A 17,294-nucleotide genomic window follows, 5' to 3' on the forward strand; every position below is an offset into this window, starting at 1 on the left:
AAGCACCGAGGGTTGCGATCCCGTTGCCAGTCCCGGTCCGGTACGGGCGAAGCACCGAGGGTTGCGATCCCGTTGCCAGTCCCGGTCCGGTACGGGCGCGACACTGAGGGTTGCGGTCCGTTGCCGGACACGAAAAAAGACAAAAAGAAAAAAAAAAAAAGAAAGTGTGTTTCAGGAAGATCCGTCTGTCAGGCCAGACTGGAAAGGGAAGTGCCTGGCAGCCCGGGGACATGAGAGAAGACTGTGGAGCAGCCCCGGGCCTGCAGTGGAGATGGGGGAAGTGCACCAGGAAGGCCACAGGCAGGCCCCTGCCAGTCCTTCCTATGCTCCCTCTCTCCTTTCTGCAGTACAAGCACTGACTCATCCTCCAAGACCTGGGTCAGGGCACCTTCTCCAGAAGCCACTTCAAGTCCTCAGGCTGAGTGAGTCATGGCAGCCGCAGCCGGCTTGCTCACCCCTTTCTCCTGAGGTTGTCTGGGTGCTGTCTCCTACTGCCCATCGCACCTGGCACCTGGTGCTGAGCCTGGCAGCCAGGGCTGCTCAGCTAGTGTCTTGTCTAACAAACAGATGGGCGCAGGTGGGCACGGGCTGGGTGGACCCACAGGTGTGGTAGAGAAGGCCCTCAGCTGGAAACCACAAAAGCTGGGCTCAACCCAGCTCGGCCCTCACAGGCCATGGGATCCTGTACATTTGGGAACTGCTGAGACCCCCGGGCCAGCTCTCTCTGGGGAGGCAGCACCAGCCGACGTGCCCTTGTTGCTGGCCTCCCCTACAGCTGCCCCCAAGGCCCATGCAGTCCAGCTCTTCCTCCATGACACTGCCCCTTGGTCAGGCTCTGGCCTCCGCCTGCAGCGCAGCCCCACACGCTCCCCCTACTCTTCCTGCACAGGCTCTGACCAATAAAAATCAAAGCAAAACCCCAAGTTTTGAATTGGCCCCGACACTTAGTGACCCTGTCTTTCCCGATTACTGCTAAGGCTGTTCCTGGGCGAGCTGTCCCCACCCCCACCCCCACCCTGCTTCTCGCCCTCCCTCTTGCCTCCACTCTGCTGACACTGTGCTGTGCTCTCTGCAGGGTTCAGTGACCCCCTCTGGCCAACGCCAATACCTTGCCATCAGGCTGCCTTCCTGAGCCCTCGGGGACCCCTCCTTCTTGTGCCCTCTGGCCACATCTCTGCTGCCGCTGCCCCCAACTGCTGGGTGCCCCTCACAATGCCATTTGCTTCTTCTGTTCTCCCTTCTTCACAGAGACCACCTGTGAAGTGACCCTGGTGCAGGTCACCTCATCCTCCTCCATCCACCCCACAATCCACCTTGCTGTCTGTCATCCCACAAGCATGTGCTGCCTTCCTGGTGTGTGCCTGGCCTGCTGGGCACCGAGGGGCAGCAGGGAGCAGAAACTATTTGCTCCCTGCTCTCAGGGAGCTTGTGTTCTGCAGGGGTGGGGTGGGGTGGGTGGGGAACACAGACGCTGAACGAATAAACAGGAAAGTATCAGGAGGTGTACGCCATGAGAAATTTAACATGGTGCTGCACAGTGCCAGCAGCACTTTGAGTTGGGCAGTCAGGAAGGCCTCCTTGAGGAGGTGACACTTCAGCCAGAGTCAGAATGACAAGAAGCTCCAGCCATGCTACATCCTAGAGAGTGAACATTCAAAGCAAAAGGGATAGCCGGGACAAAAGCCAGGCCAAGGCCACTCTGACAACCCACTCCAACCAGTCACCTCTCTGAGCTCCTTCCCTGCAGTCACGGCATCTTGGACTCAGCCACATGGTCCACCTTGCTCTGGGATGTGCTGGAACACCCTCCCAGTGCTCTGGACAAGGGGTTACGCACGCTAGCCTTGATACCTCTGTGACTGGAGGCCTGGGGCGCCTTGCCCCTCTAGAGTTGCTGAGCTGGAGGGTTCGGTTGTGCCCACAGCTCTTCTGGGATTCCGGGGAGGTGAGAGTGCTCTCGACCCCACTGCCGTCCATCCTTGGGCTGCCCCCAGGCCCCTGAAGTGCTGTCTTCTGGGCTGCAAGGAGGCTGCAATCAGAGCTTTTTGGAGGGAAGAGGAATGTGGAAGAAACACACAACCTAACACCCTTGCTGCCCCAAGTATGCCTAACATTGGGACCCAAGGGACACTGGAGGGAGTCGCTTTAATTGTACTGTATTTGTTTTCCTCTTTATTGGTTTTCCACCTATAAAATGTAATAAAACCAGGGTCTAGGGGGAAGGGACAATGGGGAGTTAGTGTTTAATGGATATGGAGTATCCACTTGGGAAGATGAGAAAGTTCTGGAGCTGGACGGTGGTGACAGTGCACAATGATGTGAATGTACTTACTGGCACTCAACTGCACACTTAAAATGCTTAGAACTCATACCCGTACTAGCCAGCCACAAAAGAAGAAAAAAAAAAAAAGTTTAGAACTCTACACTTAAAAATAGTTAAGAGGGTTTTGGGGGCCGGCCCGTGGCTCACTCGGTAGAGTGCGGTGCTGATAACACCAAGGCCCCGGGTTCGGATCCCATATAGGGATGGCCGGTTCGCTCACTGGCTGAGCGTGGTGCTGACAACACCAAGTCAAGGGTTGAGATCCCCTTACTGGTCATTTTTAAAAAAAAAAAAAAAAAGTTTAGAACTCTACACTTAAAAATAGTTAAGAGGGTTTTGGGGGCCGGCCCGTGGCTCACTCGGTAGAGTGCGGTGCTGATAACACCAAGGCCCCGGGTTCGGATCCCATATAGGGATGGCCGGTTCGCTCACTGGCTGAGCGTGGTGCTGACAACACCAAGTCAAGGGTTGAGATCCCCTTACTGGTCATTTTTAAAAAAAAAAAAAAAAAAAAATAGTTAAGAGGGTTTAAAAAAAAAAGTTGAAATGGTAAACTTCATGTGTATTTTACCACAATTAAAAATAAAAGTACTACAGGCCCCCAGCTCACGTTCTATCCTGGTGCCTGGCACGCAGAAGACGCGCAGCTGTTGCTATGAAAGCGCGTGAGGAAAAGATTCAAACCCAGCTTAGGTCTCCAGGCCGGAGGCAGATTCTAACCTTTGGGAGAAGCCTCAGAAGCAGGCAGGATGTAGGGAACACCATTCGCCTGCCCACAGGCCCTCCTGCCCCGCTGAGGCACAAGCTCACCTGGGTCTTCTCTTGCCAGAGAGGCAGCGTCTCTTGCTGGCCCAGCATTCGGGCAATGACCACGAGGCTGAGATGGCTTCGAAGTTGCCTGGGAGAGAAGGAGTGAGAGAATCTGAGAGGGGGAAAGGCTTGAAATCAGGGAGCCCTGGTCGGGGGGTCGAGGGCACCAGTGTGGGGGAGCCACCCTCCATCTGGGGTATCATGGCAAAGGGCTTTCTTTCTCCTTTGGTTTATAGCATTATTGTTTATTTTAGAGTAAAACACTTATGATCAGAAAATTTAAAAATAAACACACACACACACACACACACACACACACACACACACACACACACACACACAGAAGTCACTGGTAAGTTCAGAGGCTAGCATGGTAGTTGCTCTTAGTCGTCTGCCCTGCCCAGACACATCTATGGATATACAGAGATGGGAATGCGGACCTGCTTCTGCCTCTTCCCTTCACAGCGTTAGGATCTTCTGGCCCATGCAGGGTAGGGAGGAGGGAGGGGGACCGGGCCCAGCGAAGCCAAACTTTGTTGGTTTCTTTTCACCCAGAATCCAATGAACTTTCTCTGAGGAGTCCCTCCCCGTGCCATGACTTGACCCAGGCTCCCAAGGTGAACATGTGATCCAGCCACTGAGAGGTGGCTTCAGGGCCTTGGCTGGAACCATCAGCAGAGTGTGTTAATTCCAGCAGGCCGCTAATGTGGCAGGAGGTCATCCTACAGCTGCTGGTGGCCGTCCTGCCTCATGGTGGAAAAGCCTGGAGAGGAAGCCACAGAGTGGCAAGCAGAGAGAAGGAGAGACAGAGCCCTGAGAAATCCCAGAGCCAGCTGTGCTTGAAGTCACCAGCCCCTGGACCACCGGTCACTTGGGTGTGGCAATAAAGTCCTTTTTGCTTCAGTCAGCCTGCATTAGGCTTTTGAGTCCAGCTACCAAGCAGTCCCAACTGACTCACTCAGGATAAACCTAATACTTCTTCTTCAGGAATGAAGACCTCCAGGGTGTTCAGAGGCTAATGTTGGGTCCTTGAGGGCTAGGGTGAGTAAAAAAGAGAAGGAAGTGGAGACCAGGGGATGGTGTGGCAGTGGGCTGGAGAGGGGCGGTGTGGAGAGAAGCTGAGGGCTCCTGAGACGGGGGGTAGGAGGAGCCCCTCCCGACCCGAGCTCCAAGGCCAAGGCCCTCTGTGCTCCCAGCCCAGAGTCCGAACCCACGTGAAGGTTACAACCTTTCGTGTGGCTCCCTGCTTGTTGCCCTCCACGGGCAGCAGCCGTAGCCCCCGGCATGGACTTTGAAGTGGCCATAGTCCCTAATTCCCGAGGAAAGCCACCACCAGGGGAAGCAAAGGAGAAAGCTCAAGGAAATGTAAGGAACATGATGGAAAATGCTTGGGCCAGGATCAGATTCTTAGAGGAGAAAAGCCCTTGGGTAACAACATGGCTGGAGGGACCCCACAGGCACCCTCAGCCACACCTCTGCAATAATGCCACTGGGAAAGGTAGGACCAGATATGGGGAACAGTTAAGATGTGGGAGGCACTCAGAAGTGGTGTTTCCCCAAAGGACTTCAGAGCAGGCAAGACTGAGCCCGGTCACTCCCAGCTAGTGCTGAAGGCTCCACAGCAACTTCCCCAGGGCCTGTGGAGGTTCCCTGAGTTATGGGGAACCTAGACAGAAATGACTTCCTCAAAGCTCCGGTGAGGCTGGGCAGGCTGGGATCAGAGGCCCTAATCTAGGGTCTGAAACCCAGAAGCCTCTTTTATTTTCTTAAGTGCCACTTAGTCAACAAAGCAGGGGCTGTTGATTAAAAGAGAAAAGGCAGCAGGTAGTACCACCAAACCCCAGAAAAAAAAAGGGGGGGGGGGAAGCCAAGTGCTGGTGAGGGTGTAGGTCTGCAGGGTGCTCACGCACAGCCCATGGTGACATAAATGGCACATGCGCTTTGGAAAACCGTTTGGCAAGATCTACTAACAATGAACATACATCTGCCTCATGACCCAGCAATCCTACTCTTAGCTACAAGAGAGAGGCACTGGGAGGGTCCGCTCTGCAGAAGCGCGGTAGATAAACACACTGGACTAATTCCACACAAGTCAGTCCTGCAGGGGAGACAGGATTATGAATGAACTACGACTACCCCAACAACATGCGTGATCTTCACGTTGTTGTGGGAAAGCAGCCAGATTCAAAAGAACACATGTGCATGATTTCGTTTATATAAATAAAGTACAAAAGTAGGCACACTTCAGCAGTTGGAAGTTGGGATACTAGTAACTGTGGGGTGGGGGAAGTGGGCAGGTTTTTCATGTTATATTTCTTGGTCTGGGTGCTAGTTTCTTTTCTTTTTTTTTTTTTAAAAGATGACCGGTAAGGGGATCTTAACCCTTGACTTGGTGTTGTCAGCACCACGCTCAGCCAGTGAGCGAACCGGCCATCCCTATATGGGATCCGAACCCGGGGCCTTGGTGTTATCAGCACCGCACTCTCCCGAGTGAGCCACCGGGCCGGCCTGGGTGCTAGTTTCCCATGATGAGTTCCACTTGTGAAAGAAAGTCCACCGACTGAGCCATACACTTAACTGTCTATGCTCTGTTCTGTTTGTATATTGCAGTTGAATAAAACCACTACTTAAAAAAGAAATTCAGTTGGAGGGGGAGATAGGATTGCCAGATTTAGCAAATCAAAATATAAAATGCGCAGCTAAATTTGAATTTCAGATAAATGAAAAAAAAATTTTTTTTTTTGGCGGTTGGCTGGCACAGGGATCCGAACCCTTGACCTTGGTGTTATCAGCACTGCTGCTCTAAAAACAGAGCTAACTGACCAGCCCTTAAGAGTGACTTTTTTTTATATAGGATGTTTGTATTGTAACCCTGGGAGGGACCAAACCATTCCCACCCATTCTGACAATAACCAGTGTCGGGCCCTCCCTGACCCTGTCTCCCTTTAGTCTTGGCCCCTTTCTGCAGAGCATGGCCCTGTACACACCTGGCCTTCCCAGTGCCCTGGGCTAGAGCACCAGGGAGAGGCAGACCCCATCTGGACTGAGCTGTGGGATAGCAAGCAGAAGCCCCCCATCCCCACTCTCCCCCCACCCCCTCTCCCCCATGCCAGACCCTTGTGGGTGCAGGCCTGACTCCCTCTCCTCACCCAGAGCCCCACCCTGTGGTTTTCTCCCCCATCACACACCCAGCTCCCTTGGCCTCCAACTGGGGTTGTCCTCAGCCAGGACATGCTTTCCAGCTGTTCCCCGGGAGCCCCAGCAGCAGCTGGGCTGGGAACACAGTGGGAGGTAAATGGCCCCTCTGCGCGGCTGCTGCTCCTCAGCGAGCTTGCAGCCAGAGCCGAGATCCTGCATCTGGGCTCCATTAATCCAAAACCCAGGCCTGTGCCGGGAGCTAGGTTACCCACAGCGGGTGGGCGGGAGGGGCCGACCTGGGGGTGAGCGGAGCTGGCAGGACAGTCAAGCAGTGCTGGGGGTGGTTCCAGAAGGGAAGAGGCGGGCCTGGGTGGGTCGGATGGGGCTGTAATCCAGAAACGAAGAAAAGGAGCAGAAAAAGCACTGAGAGGGTGAATGGATGAAAAGAAACCCACATCTAAGCGTGGCGAGCTCCCCATCTCTGTCCCCGCCTGCCCACTGCTTTCATCCTAATGGCCCTCTCTGCCTTTGAAACAGTCCCTGCATTCTCAGTTGGGCGGTGGGACCACTTTTTATTTTACAGACTGAGAACTTACTCTACAGAGGAGAAAAAGAAAAGACTCACCCCAAACACCATCCAAATTGTGCAGGGGGCAAGCAGGGAGACCCAGCCAAGGGTGGCTATGGGCTCTTCCTTCCCCAGAAGCTGCCTGACCCCACTAGCAAGGCCACTCTGACCCCACTCAGACCAGGTAGGCAAAGGAGGATGCAGAAACCATTGGAGCCATCCCAGCCACTGTCATATAAGGCAACAAGCTCCAGTCCTATGTGCTTAAATCAAGCCATGCCCAGCCAGCCTCTGCCTCCGCCTTGCTCCCCTCTTCCCAACCTCCCACAGGGCCTCCGTAAGACCAGGACACTGTATTAACACTTGGAGGAGCCTAAGGCACTGGGAAATTCGGAAATAACTTTTCCAAACCCACAATACAGTGTGGGGAAGTGGAATGCAGGCACCCTGCTTCCCAGACTCCGGCCATCCCTGCAGTTCCTGCAAGGGGCAGCTAGGCAGGCACCCTGCAGAGGCAGCGAAGAGGGCAAAGGCACTGACCAGTGCGGGCAACTGGGATGTTAGGGTGGTGACACGGGTCAGTGCAGCCCCTCTGGCACCTCTGGTCTTCACTCCTTCAGAGAGGAACAAGGTACTGCCAAGGCTGAACTGCCCTAAAAGGCCATCGGGCATCTGGCCAAAGGCATGAGCCGCCTGGTCTCTAGGGCAGCTCAGAAAGCAACAGCAGTGGTCTCAGGGCACCTGCCAGGCTTGCATCTCTGAGGCTGTCTACAGGCAGGTGCCTCTCATCTATCACAAACGCCTGTCATCCCACTTGCTCCCCAGTCCTTCACGTGGAATCTTCCATCTCTCATGTGAACGTGTGCTACTCGGGCAGGAAGAACCAGGGCCCAGGCTTAGAAGTTGGTGTAACCTCCCTGGTGGTCTGCCCTCCCACCCTCCCAGAGCCTGCAAGACCATTGTACCAGACTGCCCGGTTATCTACACATGTGCTCAGGCACTCAGCAAGTGGGCATACACAATGCGGACAGGAAAACAGCAGGATATAGCAAAGGATCCATCTACAACCACTCACGCCAGCATGGAGGAATCCACACAAACACAATGGTGAGCCAAGGAAACCACACACAAGACAGAACACTCTGCACAGTCCCATTCATATAATGTTTGAGAACAGGCAAAATGAATCTATGTGGTGGATGTCGGGGAAGGGGTTTCCTCTGCAGAAGGGAAGGCCTAGAAGGCGCCCGAAGGGGCTTCTGGAGAGCAGGTGACATTCTGTCCTGTGGTTGAGTAGTGTTTATTTTATTTTTTATTTTATTTATTTTATTTTTTCAAAAGATGACCGGTAAGGGGATCCTAACCCTTGACTTGGTGTTGTCAGTATCACGCTCTCCCAGTGAGCGAACCGGCCATCCCTGTGTAGGGATCCGAACCCCTGACTTGGTGTTGTCAGCACCGCACTCTCCCAAGTGACCTAACTGGCCATCCCTATATAGGGATCCGAACCCGTGGCCTTGGTGTTATCAGCACCACACTCTCCCGAATGAGCCATGGGCCGGCCCGGTTGAGTAGTGTTTACACAGATGGTCTCCTCTGCAAAGTGCATTTGTGTCTACCTGTGGTGTGTTCTTTCCTTCACACATATTACAAGTAAATAAAGAGGCACATATGGACAATCCCAACCCAACTGCCTTCCTCCTCCCTTTCTCTCTTTGTTTCTTGGAATTATGATAAAAATCATAGAACCTCAGCTTAGAAAACACCTTGAAGTCACCTAATCTAATGTCTGCACATCCATCCATTTACTTTCCTTTGCCACACCCCCATCAAATGTCCATTTCTGCAAAGGACATGCAGTATCTGCCAAGACACTTATTGGACTAACCAAAGGAAGTCGTTCCACATGTTGCCACACACTTGAAGGAAGATGCTGTATTCCCATGGCTACCCGTCTCTAGGCACAAGAGCCCCACTGTCCCATCCTTTGGAATCTTTTTGCCATTTTGGTCTGGGCCTTCTGAAGGCCTGGGGCTTGTCAATGTTTCCATTCAAGTGAGATGCCTGGAGCAGAGGCTGATGCCCATTTTCTTGGCAGCCCCAAGGCACACCACAGTTAACAGATTGAGCCCAAAGTCTTTTTTCGCATGTCTTGCTGTCAAATCCCATTTCCCAGATCCTGCTCTTAATTGTGCAGCTGGGTCTCTCTCTTTGACTCAGCCCATCACTACGGTCTGTTGAGATTTTCTGGGATCTTCAATTTGCTGTCAGTTGTATTTGTGTCATCTGAATCTGGCCACTGTTCCATTAATGGCCTCATCAAAGACACTGCTTCTGCTCAGGGTGGCCACAGGGGCCTGCCCTGCAGGCGGACTCTGACAGCCAGCAGCACCTTTTTGATGAGGGGCCTTCCTAATTCTACCATCGTTCAGACCACACTTCTTCACGTTGTCACCAAGATATGATGACAGCCTCTATCAAATGCACTACAAAAACCTAGACACACGTACTCTACAGTCCTTTCCAGAGTATGATTTTGGCTAATCGGTCAAAAAATGCATGGGCTAGTCTCGTGTTATTTATTCTTATGACTCCTAGAAAGCAGTGCTTCTTTTTCTAAGCCTGTGCTCACAAACCATCCCCTGGGGAAGTTGTGCTGAGGGGCACATCAAGCATCATCGCCCCCATCTCCCAGAAGCCCTCCCACCTAGAGAGGCTCCTGCGGGGTCAGGGTACCCCATCTGCATGTCTCCCAGCACAGAGGTGGGACATCCTTCCACTGGAAGGGACTGAACCTCATTCCACACAGCTGGGTGCTCTCATATAGCATCCTCTACTACCTTTAGGCTTCGACCTGACCAATATTTGATTCCAGATGAAAAATTATTCTACTTGACAAAGACAGAAGCAAAATAGGAATTACATAATGCTGTTCCCTCTTTGTCAGCCCCAAACAGAACTCCTTGTTTTGAAAATAAGTACACAGAAGCCCCCCCCTTATGGCCCCAGCATTTCCCTACAAAGCTACTGCTGGTCTGTGCTACTTGTCTGCTTGCCTTGCTTTGTGTCCTTCTTTCTGTCTTCTGTGACTTTCAAAACCTGAGATCACTGGGGCCGGCCCGTGGCTCACTCGGGAGAGTGCGGTGCTGATAACACCAAGGCCACGGGTTCGGATCCCATATAGGGATGGCCGGTTGCTCACTGGGTGAGCGTGGTGCTGACAACACCAAGCCAAGGGTTAACGTGGTGCTGACAACACCAAGCCAAGGGTTAACGTGGTGCTGACAACACCAAGCCAAGGGTTAACGTGGTGCTGACAACACCAAGCCAAGGGTTAACGTGGTGCTGACAACACCAAGCCAAGGGTTAACGTGGTGCTGACAACACCAAGCCAAGGGTTAAGATCCCCTTACCGGTCATCTTTAAAAAAAAAAAAAAACAAAAAAAAAAGCCCTGAGATCATGGACCAGCTCCAGGTGCGGCCCCTGTAACCTTTACATACTTCTCCCTTTTTCCTCACTAGGTTCATCTGCAATCCATACTCAAACTTTCAGCAAAAGATCTCCCAGCCCACCTGGGCCATCTTTCTTTTTAGAATCTGCTACTGAAAAAAAAAAAAAAAATCCTATCTTTCTCTGTGCCTTTTTGAAATCTGCCCTCCAGAAGCAGCCACTGCACAAGCGTGCCGCTGAGCCCCTCCTCCGGGCCAGGTTCTAAGGTGACAGAGAACAAAGTCACAGCTCCCGTCCTTACAATGCTCACGGCCCAAGGGGTCAGGGAAGGGAGCAAGCAATCAGAGCCCTGTGTTAGCAGGTTGCTTGCAAGTGGAGGTACATCGGCCTAAGCCTGGTTAACCAGGCAAAGAGGAGGACAGGAGGAAGGGGCCTCTCTAGGAAGAGGGAACAGATGTAGGAAAGCTTGAAGGCAAATGCTCATCATGAGTATAGGTGGCTGTGAAGTTCCAGGATGTGGCAGGAGCATGGGGGCCTGCAGGGGACAAGGCAGGATTGAGAAAGTGGGCACAAAGGCCCTTGAACACCAGCTGGGCTGCTGGAATTGCACCCTGAGGATAAAAGCCTGAAGAATTTTAAGCAAAGGAGCTACGTAACCAGATATGCATGTGAAAACAGGTCACAGTGCTGGACAGCAAGGGACAGGTCAGCTGGGAGAGAGCCTGGAAGAAGACGGCTGAATTCCCCTGCAGAAACCCAGGGGCACCGTAATAAGAGCCTGAACTGAGACAGTGAGGGTGATGAAGGAAGGATGAATATCATGGGAGACTGAGAAACTCCAAGGGACAGAGTGTATCCCAGGACTCCAGGCTTGGGGAGTGGGCAGGTGCTGATGCCATTCATAGAGCCATGGGAGATGGGGGAAGTAGGAGTGTGGGGTGGTCCTCCTTGGAATGTAATGACTTCTATTTCCCACATGCTGAATCTGAAATACTTGCCCACACAGATCTGGTGCTTAGCAGAAAAGTCTGGCCAAGGTATTCATACAGGAGCCACAGCATGTACTTGGAGTTGAAGCCTTGGATATGGAGATGGTGGCTCAGGTTGGCTCCCTCAGAAAGTGGACTCTGAAATGGAGATCAGCACGCAGGAATTTACAGGGGAGGGAGGAAGGAGGGCGCCCTTAGAATCAGCTTTTGTAAAGGAGTGAAAGAAGCAGGACTGAGCACAGCGGAAAGCTGGGCTTCCCCAGTCACAGAGGCCTCAGCCAATCCTGCAAAGAGCTCTGGAGCTGCTGCAAGGTCTGAACTGAGAAAGTGGGGCAGACCTTTGTACCTCTAGCACTGGGCTGCTCCCCAGGAAGGGCCCAATCCTCGGTTTCTGAAGGTGGACCAGAGGTAAAATGTTCACCAAACTGAGAAGGAATCTTGAGACTGAAGAATGAAGCAGGCAATTCCATGCGGTAAAGGGCCCTGGGGAAAGCTATGGTGCCCACATTGCTGCTCTTATCCCCAGCATGCAAAGGCCTGAGGACCATGAAGACTGCTTTCTGCCAAGGCTGCCCACACTTGTACTTTACCCAGCAGTTCCTCCTTGGGGGTCCTCATTGGCTGGCCACCTCAGACAGAAAAGATGCTGAGAGGATACTGGGGAGCTCCAGGCTTCATGGGAAGGTGGAGAACTGGGCCAAGGGACGTGGGCGGCAGTGGCCCAGGCAAGATCCCTGCCTGGGAAGAGCCTGGTGAGGGCTGCTGTCCCTGGGTCCTTCCCTCAGGAGCATCCAATTGGTTAAGCCTGGATCTCACTCCCAGGAGGTGGAACAAGGGAATATCTGGCCCTCAGCATCTGTGCAGGGGGAGGTACCGTGAGGAACTTCACCCAGCACAGGAAGCAGTCCAAATTCAGGGACCCCCCCCCCCAAAAAAAAAAAAAAAACCCCCCCCAGCTATTTTCCCTCCACAACACACAGAAAAAAAAAGAGCAAAGGGGGGGGGGGGGGGCCCGGAATTTGGGCTGCTTCCTGGGCGGGGGGGAGTTCCTCCCGGGACCCCCCCCCCCAAAAAAAAAAAAAAAACCCCTCCAGTGTATTTCCATCACAGAAGCAAAGATAAGAATAGAGCCAAGGGGCTGGCTGGTTGGCTCACTTGGGAGGGCATGGTGCTGATAACACCAAGGTCAAGGGTTTGGATCCCTGTATGTCAGCGCCAAAAAAAAAGTGTTTTTTTGAGATACAATTTTGTCATTTGCTTATTCACCAAATATTACTAAATACCAGTAATATTCTAGTCATTTTTCTAGGTGCTGAGGATACAGCCATGAAGGAGACAAAGGCCTCACTCTCAGAGAGCGTCCACTCTGATGAGGGGTGGGGCAGATAACACATGGATAAGTAAATTTCAGGTACTGGTAAGTACTGAAGAAAAATAAAGAAAAGAGAGTTTCTGGAGAGGCCTGAGGTGGGAGCTCATTTGGAACAAATGATCAGCCTCAGCTGGGGCAGTGACATGTGGGTGGAGACTCCCAGGAAGTGAAAGTGGGAGTCTCCTGCAACGCAGGGGTGAGAGAGACATTAAAGTACAAGTGCCTGGTGTATCCCAGGGACAGTGAAGGGAAAAGCAGTAGGCAGGGGCCAGGTCACGAAGGAAGAAGGGGTCTTCTATTTTAAAAACTCCAGACTTAGATGATGCTGAGCCTTGGAAAATTCTGGAGCAGGGAAGTGATTCAATTGCTTATCATAGTTCTTTTATTGTTAAATGTTTTAGGTGTGATAATGATGTTGTGGTTCTGTTTTTTAAAACCCCACAAAGGCCTTATCTTTTAGAGATACCTACTGAAATAAAATGATAATAAGTCTGGGATTTGTTTTACAATGATGTGGGGCAGGGGTTGAGTGGGTGGGGTGGGGGGTAGGGGTGAAAGAATCTGCATGGCCATCAATGAGTATTTGTTGAGATGGAATATGGGGGCATGGAGTCCATTGTACTATTCTCCCCTTTTGTATATGTGTTGAAGTTTTCTATAACAAAACTTGAAAAAATTATTAAATAAAAGTGATTCTGTCTAGATGACGAGAACAGGCTGTGGGGGTAAGAGCAGAAGCCATGGGACGAATACGGTACTTGGAAAGAGAAACAGCCCAAAGAGCAATGTAATATTAATCTCAACACCCAAAGATTACTTTTTCCCCCAAACAAAATTGGGATCACACTTTACGTAGGGTTTTATAGCCTTTTTTCATTTAGGGTTATTTCATTAACTTTCCTTCCATCATAGTATAAAATCTTCTGCATAGTACAGGTGGAACTTGATTTATGATGGGGCACTGAGGTTGTCCCCAACTGTTCTCTGTGATGAACATCACTATGTCAATAAAACTTTGCTCACTATCTAGTTCTCCGAGGTTAAATGGTTTGTGGAAGGGTTTGCACATTTTTGAGTCATTTCCTTGATTTTGCCAAATTGCCTTCTAAAGGGATCACGTGGACACGCACACTGTGAGCAGCAGGGCATATGCCTGTGTCCTCACCCCCTGCCAACACTGGGCAGCATCGTCCTTTCAGATCCGTGCTAACTTACTGCCAGGGAAGAACTCTGCCTCACTGTCAGGGCATTTTGTGGCCTGTTTTCGAAAGCCTTCATCTGCTCCTCCACGTGACCAGGCGGTCTGCTTAAGCTAGTTTCATCTCCCCCTGTATGTTGAAGGCCACGGTAAAGCAGCATGCACAGGATGTGTAAGAAACAGCCACAGATGGCGAAGGAGGCGGGTCCCCAAAGCCTGGAAACATCAGCTGTCAGTGGAGTGGACAGCCTCCCTCTTCCTCCTGACGGAACTCCTGCTAGTGGCTGCAGGAGTTTGCTCTGAGCACATGCTGGAGACCCTGGACAGGAGCTGGGATGGCACAATCCTCTTCCCAAAACCTACCCAGAGACATCCCAGTGGGGCCACCATCCCAAGGCAGACTTCCCTCCAAAAACCTCTTCTCATTGGCTCCATTTCAGGTGGTTTGCTCTGTTATTTACTTTCACATTTCATGGTTAAGTTCAACTCTTCCTTAAATTTGCAGTGCATCCCATGAAGTCTTGATCAACCAGGCGAGGGGCCGGGGGCTGTGTTGCACAAATGTCAGTGGGAGTTCTAGCTTTGTGCTTAACCAGTCGAGTATACTAAGAGTTTGACAGCCACGCCTGGTACAACAATCCACCCTTCTTCCCGGGGTCAGTCTGGGCACTGAGCCCAGTGGGGCAGCCACCAGGGAGGGCAGAACAAGGCAGCCAGCAAGCTCCTCCAACAGCGCCACTACAGGGAGCATAGAGGGTGGGAGTGCTAATGAAAGACCCACACTGAATACAATGTGGCTGTAAGAGAGAATTAGAAGCTCTTTATGACCCAATTTGGAACGACTGCCAAAACATACCTTGAAGTGAAAAGGCGTTGCAGGGAGAGCATGCATATACATGCACGTAGGCACAGATGGAGACTGGCAAGGGCTGGGGGCTCAGGCACGGGGATACGGCACATTTTCTATATCTACTCCCTGGGATCTTTTGAATTTTGTGCTATTTGAATGCTACATCCACTTAGAAAGAGAAATAAAATGAAAAAAAAAAATTTTTTTTAAAAGATGACCGGTAAGGGGATCTTAACCCTTGACTTGGTGTTGTCAGCACCACGCTCTCCCAGTGAGCAACCGGCCATCCCTATATGGGATCCGAACCCGGGGCCTTGGCGCTGGCAGCACCACACTCTCCCGAGTGAGCCACGGGCCGGCCCTAAAATGAAATTTCTAAATAAATAACACTCATGCTGATGAGGAACCCTCTTTCCTAGAAAAGCCACTGGCACAAGGTATTACCTTGCTGACGTGTCTGTCTGAAAGCCAGGTGCAGGAGGCTCCCTTCTATTCACTCCTCAACACTAAAGGGGTACCTACCGCGGGCCCTGGAGCTACCCTGTGAAAGACACTGATTCCTGAAATCACAGTTTAACGTGGCCAGCAGATGACAAGCAAAGTTGTGAATTTAGGATATGACAAAAGTAGCTTCAAATCTGCTGAAAAAAGATGAATAATTAAAGACAAAAAGAATTGGTGTTGGGACCACTGGCTCTTTGGGGGTGGAAAAATCAAGTAAGATCCTTGTCTCATACTTAGGAAAAGTATATTCCAGATGGGATTGAGAGTTGATAGAAACAGGGGCCGGCCTGTGGCCCACTCGGGAGAGTGCGGTGCTGATAACACCAAGGCCACAGGTTCGGATCCCATATAGGGATGGCCGGTTTGCTCACTGGCTGAGCGTGGTGCTGACAACACCAAGTCAAGGGTTAAGATCCCCTTACCGGTCATCTTTAAAAAAAAAAAAAAAGAGCTGATAGAAACAAAGTTATGTAAGTACTAAAAGAAAATGAACACACTATTTTTATAGTTTTGGGGTGGGCAAGACCTTCCTACTTTTTTTTTTCTTTTCAAAAAGATGACCGGTAAGGGGATCTCAACCCTTGGCCTGGTGTTGTCAGCACCACGCTCAGCCAGTGAGCAAACCGGCCATCCCTATATAGGATCCGAACCCGGGGCCTTGGTGTTATCAGCACCGCACTCTACCGAGTGAGCCACGGGCCAGCCCAAGACCTTCCTACTTTATGTATTTATTATGAATACTCATGAGATACAAAGCTAATTATCACACCTCGTGCCCATGATGTGAGGGCCAGATTCATACTGCGGGCATACCCACTACCAGATACTACTTTTGTACCCCGTGTCCCCAATTATCCCCCAACCTCTCTTCCACTCCCCCTTTCCCCCCCACTCCACGTTGTAGCCCTAGGAATGTTCCCTCCCTCTGCAAGACCAATGCACTACAGTGGTATTGCTTGCCTTCCTTCCTTTCTCTCTCACCTCCCACATGTGAGTGAGTACACGCAGTATTTAACCTTCTGTGCTTTGCTTATTTCACTCAACATAAGTTTCTCCAGGTTCATCCATGTTGTTGCAAATGGGAATATTTCATTCTTTTTTATGGCAGAGTAGTATTCCATGGTGTAATACCACATTTTCCTTATCCAGTTGTTCATCGATGGACATTTAGGTTGGTTCCATATCTTGGCTACTGTAAACAGAGCTGCGATGAACATGGGAATGCAGGTATCCCTTCGACATGATGATTTCCATTACTCTGGGTATATACCCAGAAGAGGGATCGCTGGATCATATGGAAGATCTATCTGTAGTTGTTTGAGAAGCCTCCATACTGTTTTCCATAGTGGTTGTACTAATTTACAGTCCCACCAACGTGTAGGAGTGTTCCCTTCTCTCCACACCCTCGCCAGCATTTGTTATTCACTGTGTTTTTGATCATAGCCAGTCTAATTGGGGTGAGGTGGTATCAATGTAGTTGTAATTTGCATTTCCCCGATGACTAGTGATGTTGAGCATTTTTTTACGTATCTGTTGGCCATTTGTATGTCTTCCTTTGAAAAATGTCTACTCAGCTCCTTTGCCCATTTTTTAATTGGGTTATTTGTTTTTTTACTGTATAATTGCTTGAGTTCTATGTATATTCTGGATATTAAACCCTTGTCGGATGCATAGTTAACAAAAATTTTCTTCCACTCTGTAGGTTGTTTTTTCACTCTGTTGATTGTTTCCTTTTCCTGTGCAGAAGCTTTTTAGTTTGATATAGTCCCATTTGTTTATTTTTTCTTTTGCTGCTTGTGCTTTTGGGCTCATGTTCATAAAGCCTGTGCCCAGACATAATTGCTGAAATGTTTCGCTTATATTTTCCCTTAGTATTTTTACAGTTTCAGGTCTTATACTTAAGTCTTTAATCCATTTTGAGTTGATTTTAGTGTATGGTGAGAGATGCATATCTATTTTTATCCTTCTGCATGTGGATATCCAGTTTTCCCAGCACCACTTATTGAAGAGGCAGTCTTTTCCCCAATGTAGATTTTTGTTGCCTTTGTCCAATATCAGATGGCTATAAGCCTGAGGGGTGATTTCTGGGT

The 17,294-nt window shown here is 50.6% G+C and overlaps 1 protein-coding gene across 2 annotated transcripts in view; it reads right to left on the reverse strand.

Annotated features, from left to right (window-relative positions):
• FAM178B (family with sequence similarity 178, member B) overlaps window positions 1-17,294 on the reverse strand; it is a 118,019-nt gene that overhangs the window by 21,859 nt on the left and 78,866 nt on the right. For both annotated transcript variants that reach the window (XM_008567922.1, XM_008567921.1), the window contains one exon: window positions 3,134-3,221. In XM_008567922.1, coding sequence (XP_008566144.1) covers window positions 3,134-3,221 — 88 coding nt within the window. The remainder of the gene's footprint in view (window positions 1-3,133; window positions 3,222-17,294) is intronic.

This window comes from Galeopterus variegatus, unplaced genomic scaffold, assembly GCF_000696425.1.
Source record: "Galeopterus variegatus unplaced genomic scaffold, G_variegatus-3.0.2 Scaffold356, whole genome shotgun sequence".
Classification (NCBI taxonomy): domain Eukaryota; kingdom Metazoa; phylum Chordata; class Mammalia; order Dermoptera; family Cynocephalidae; genus Galeopterus; species Galeopterus variegatus.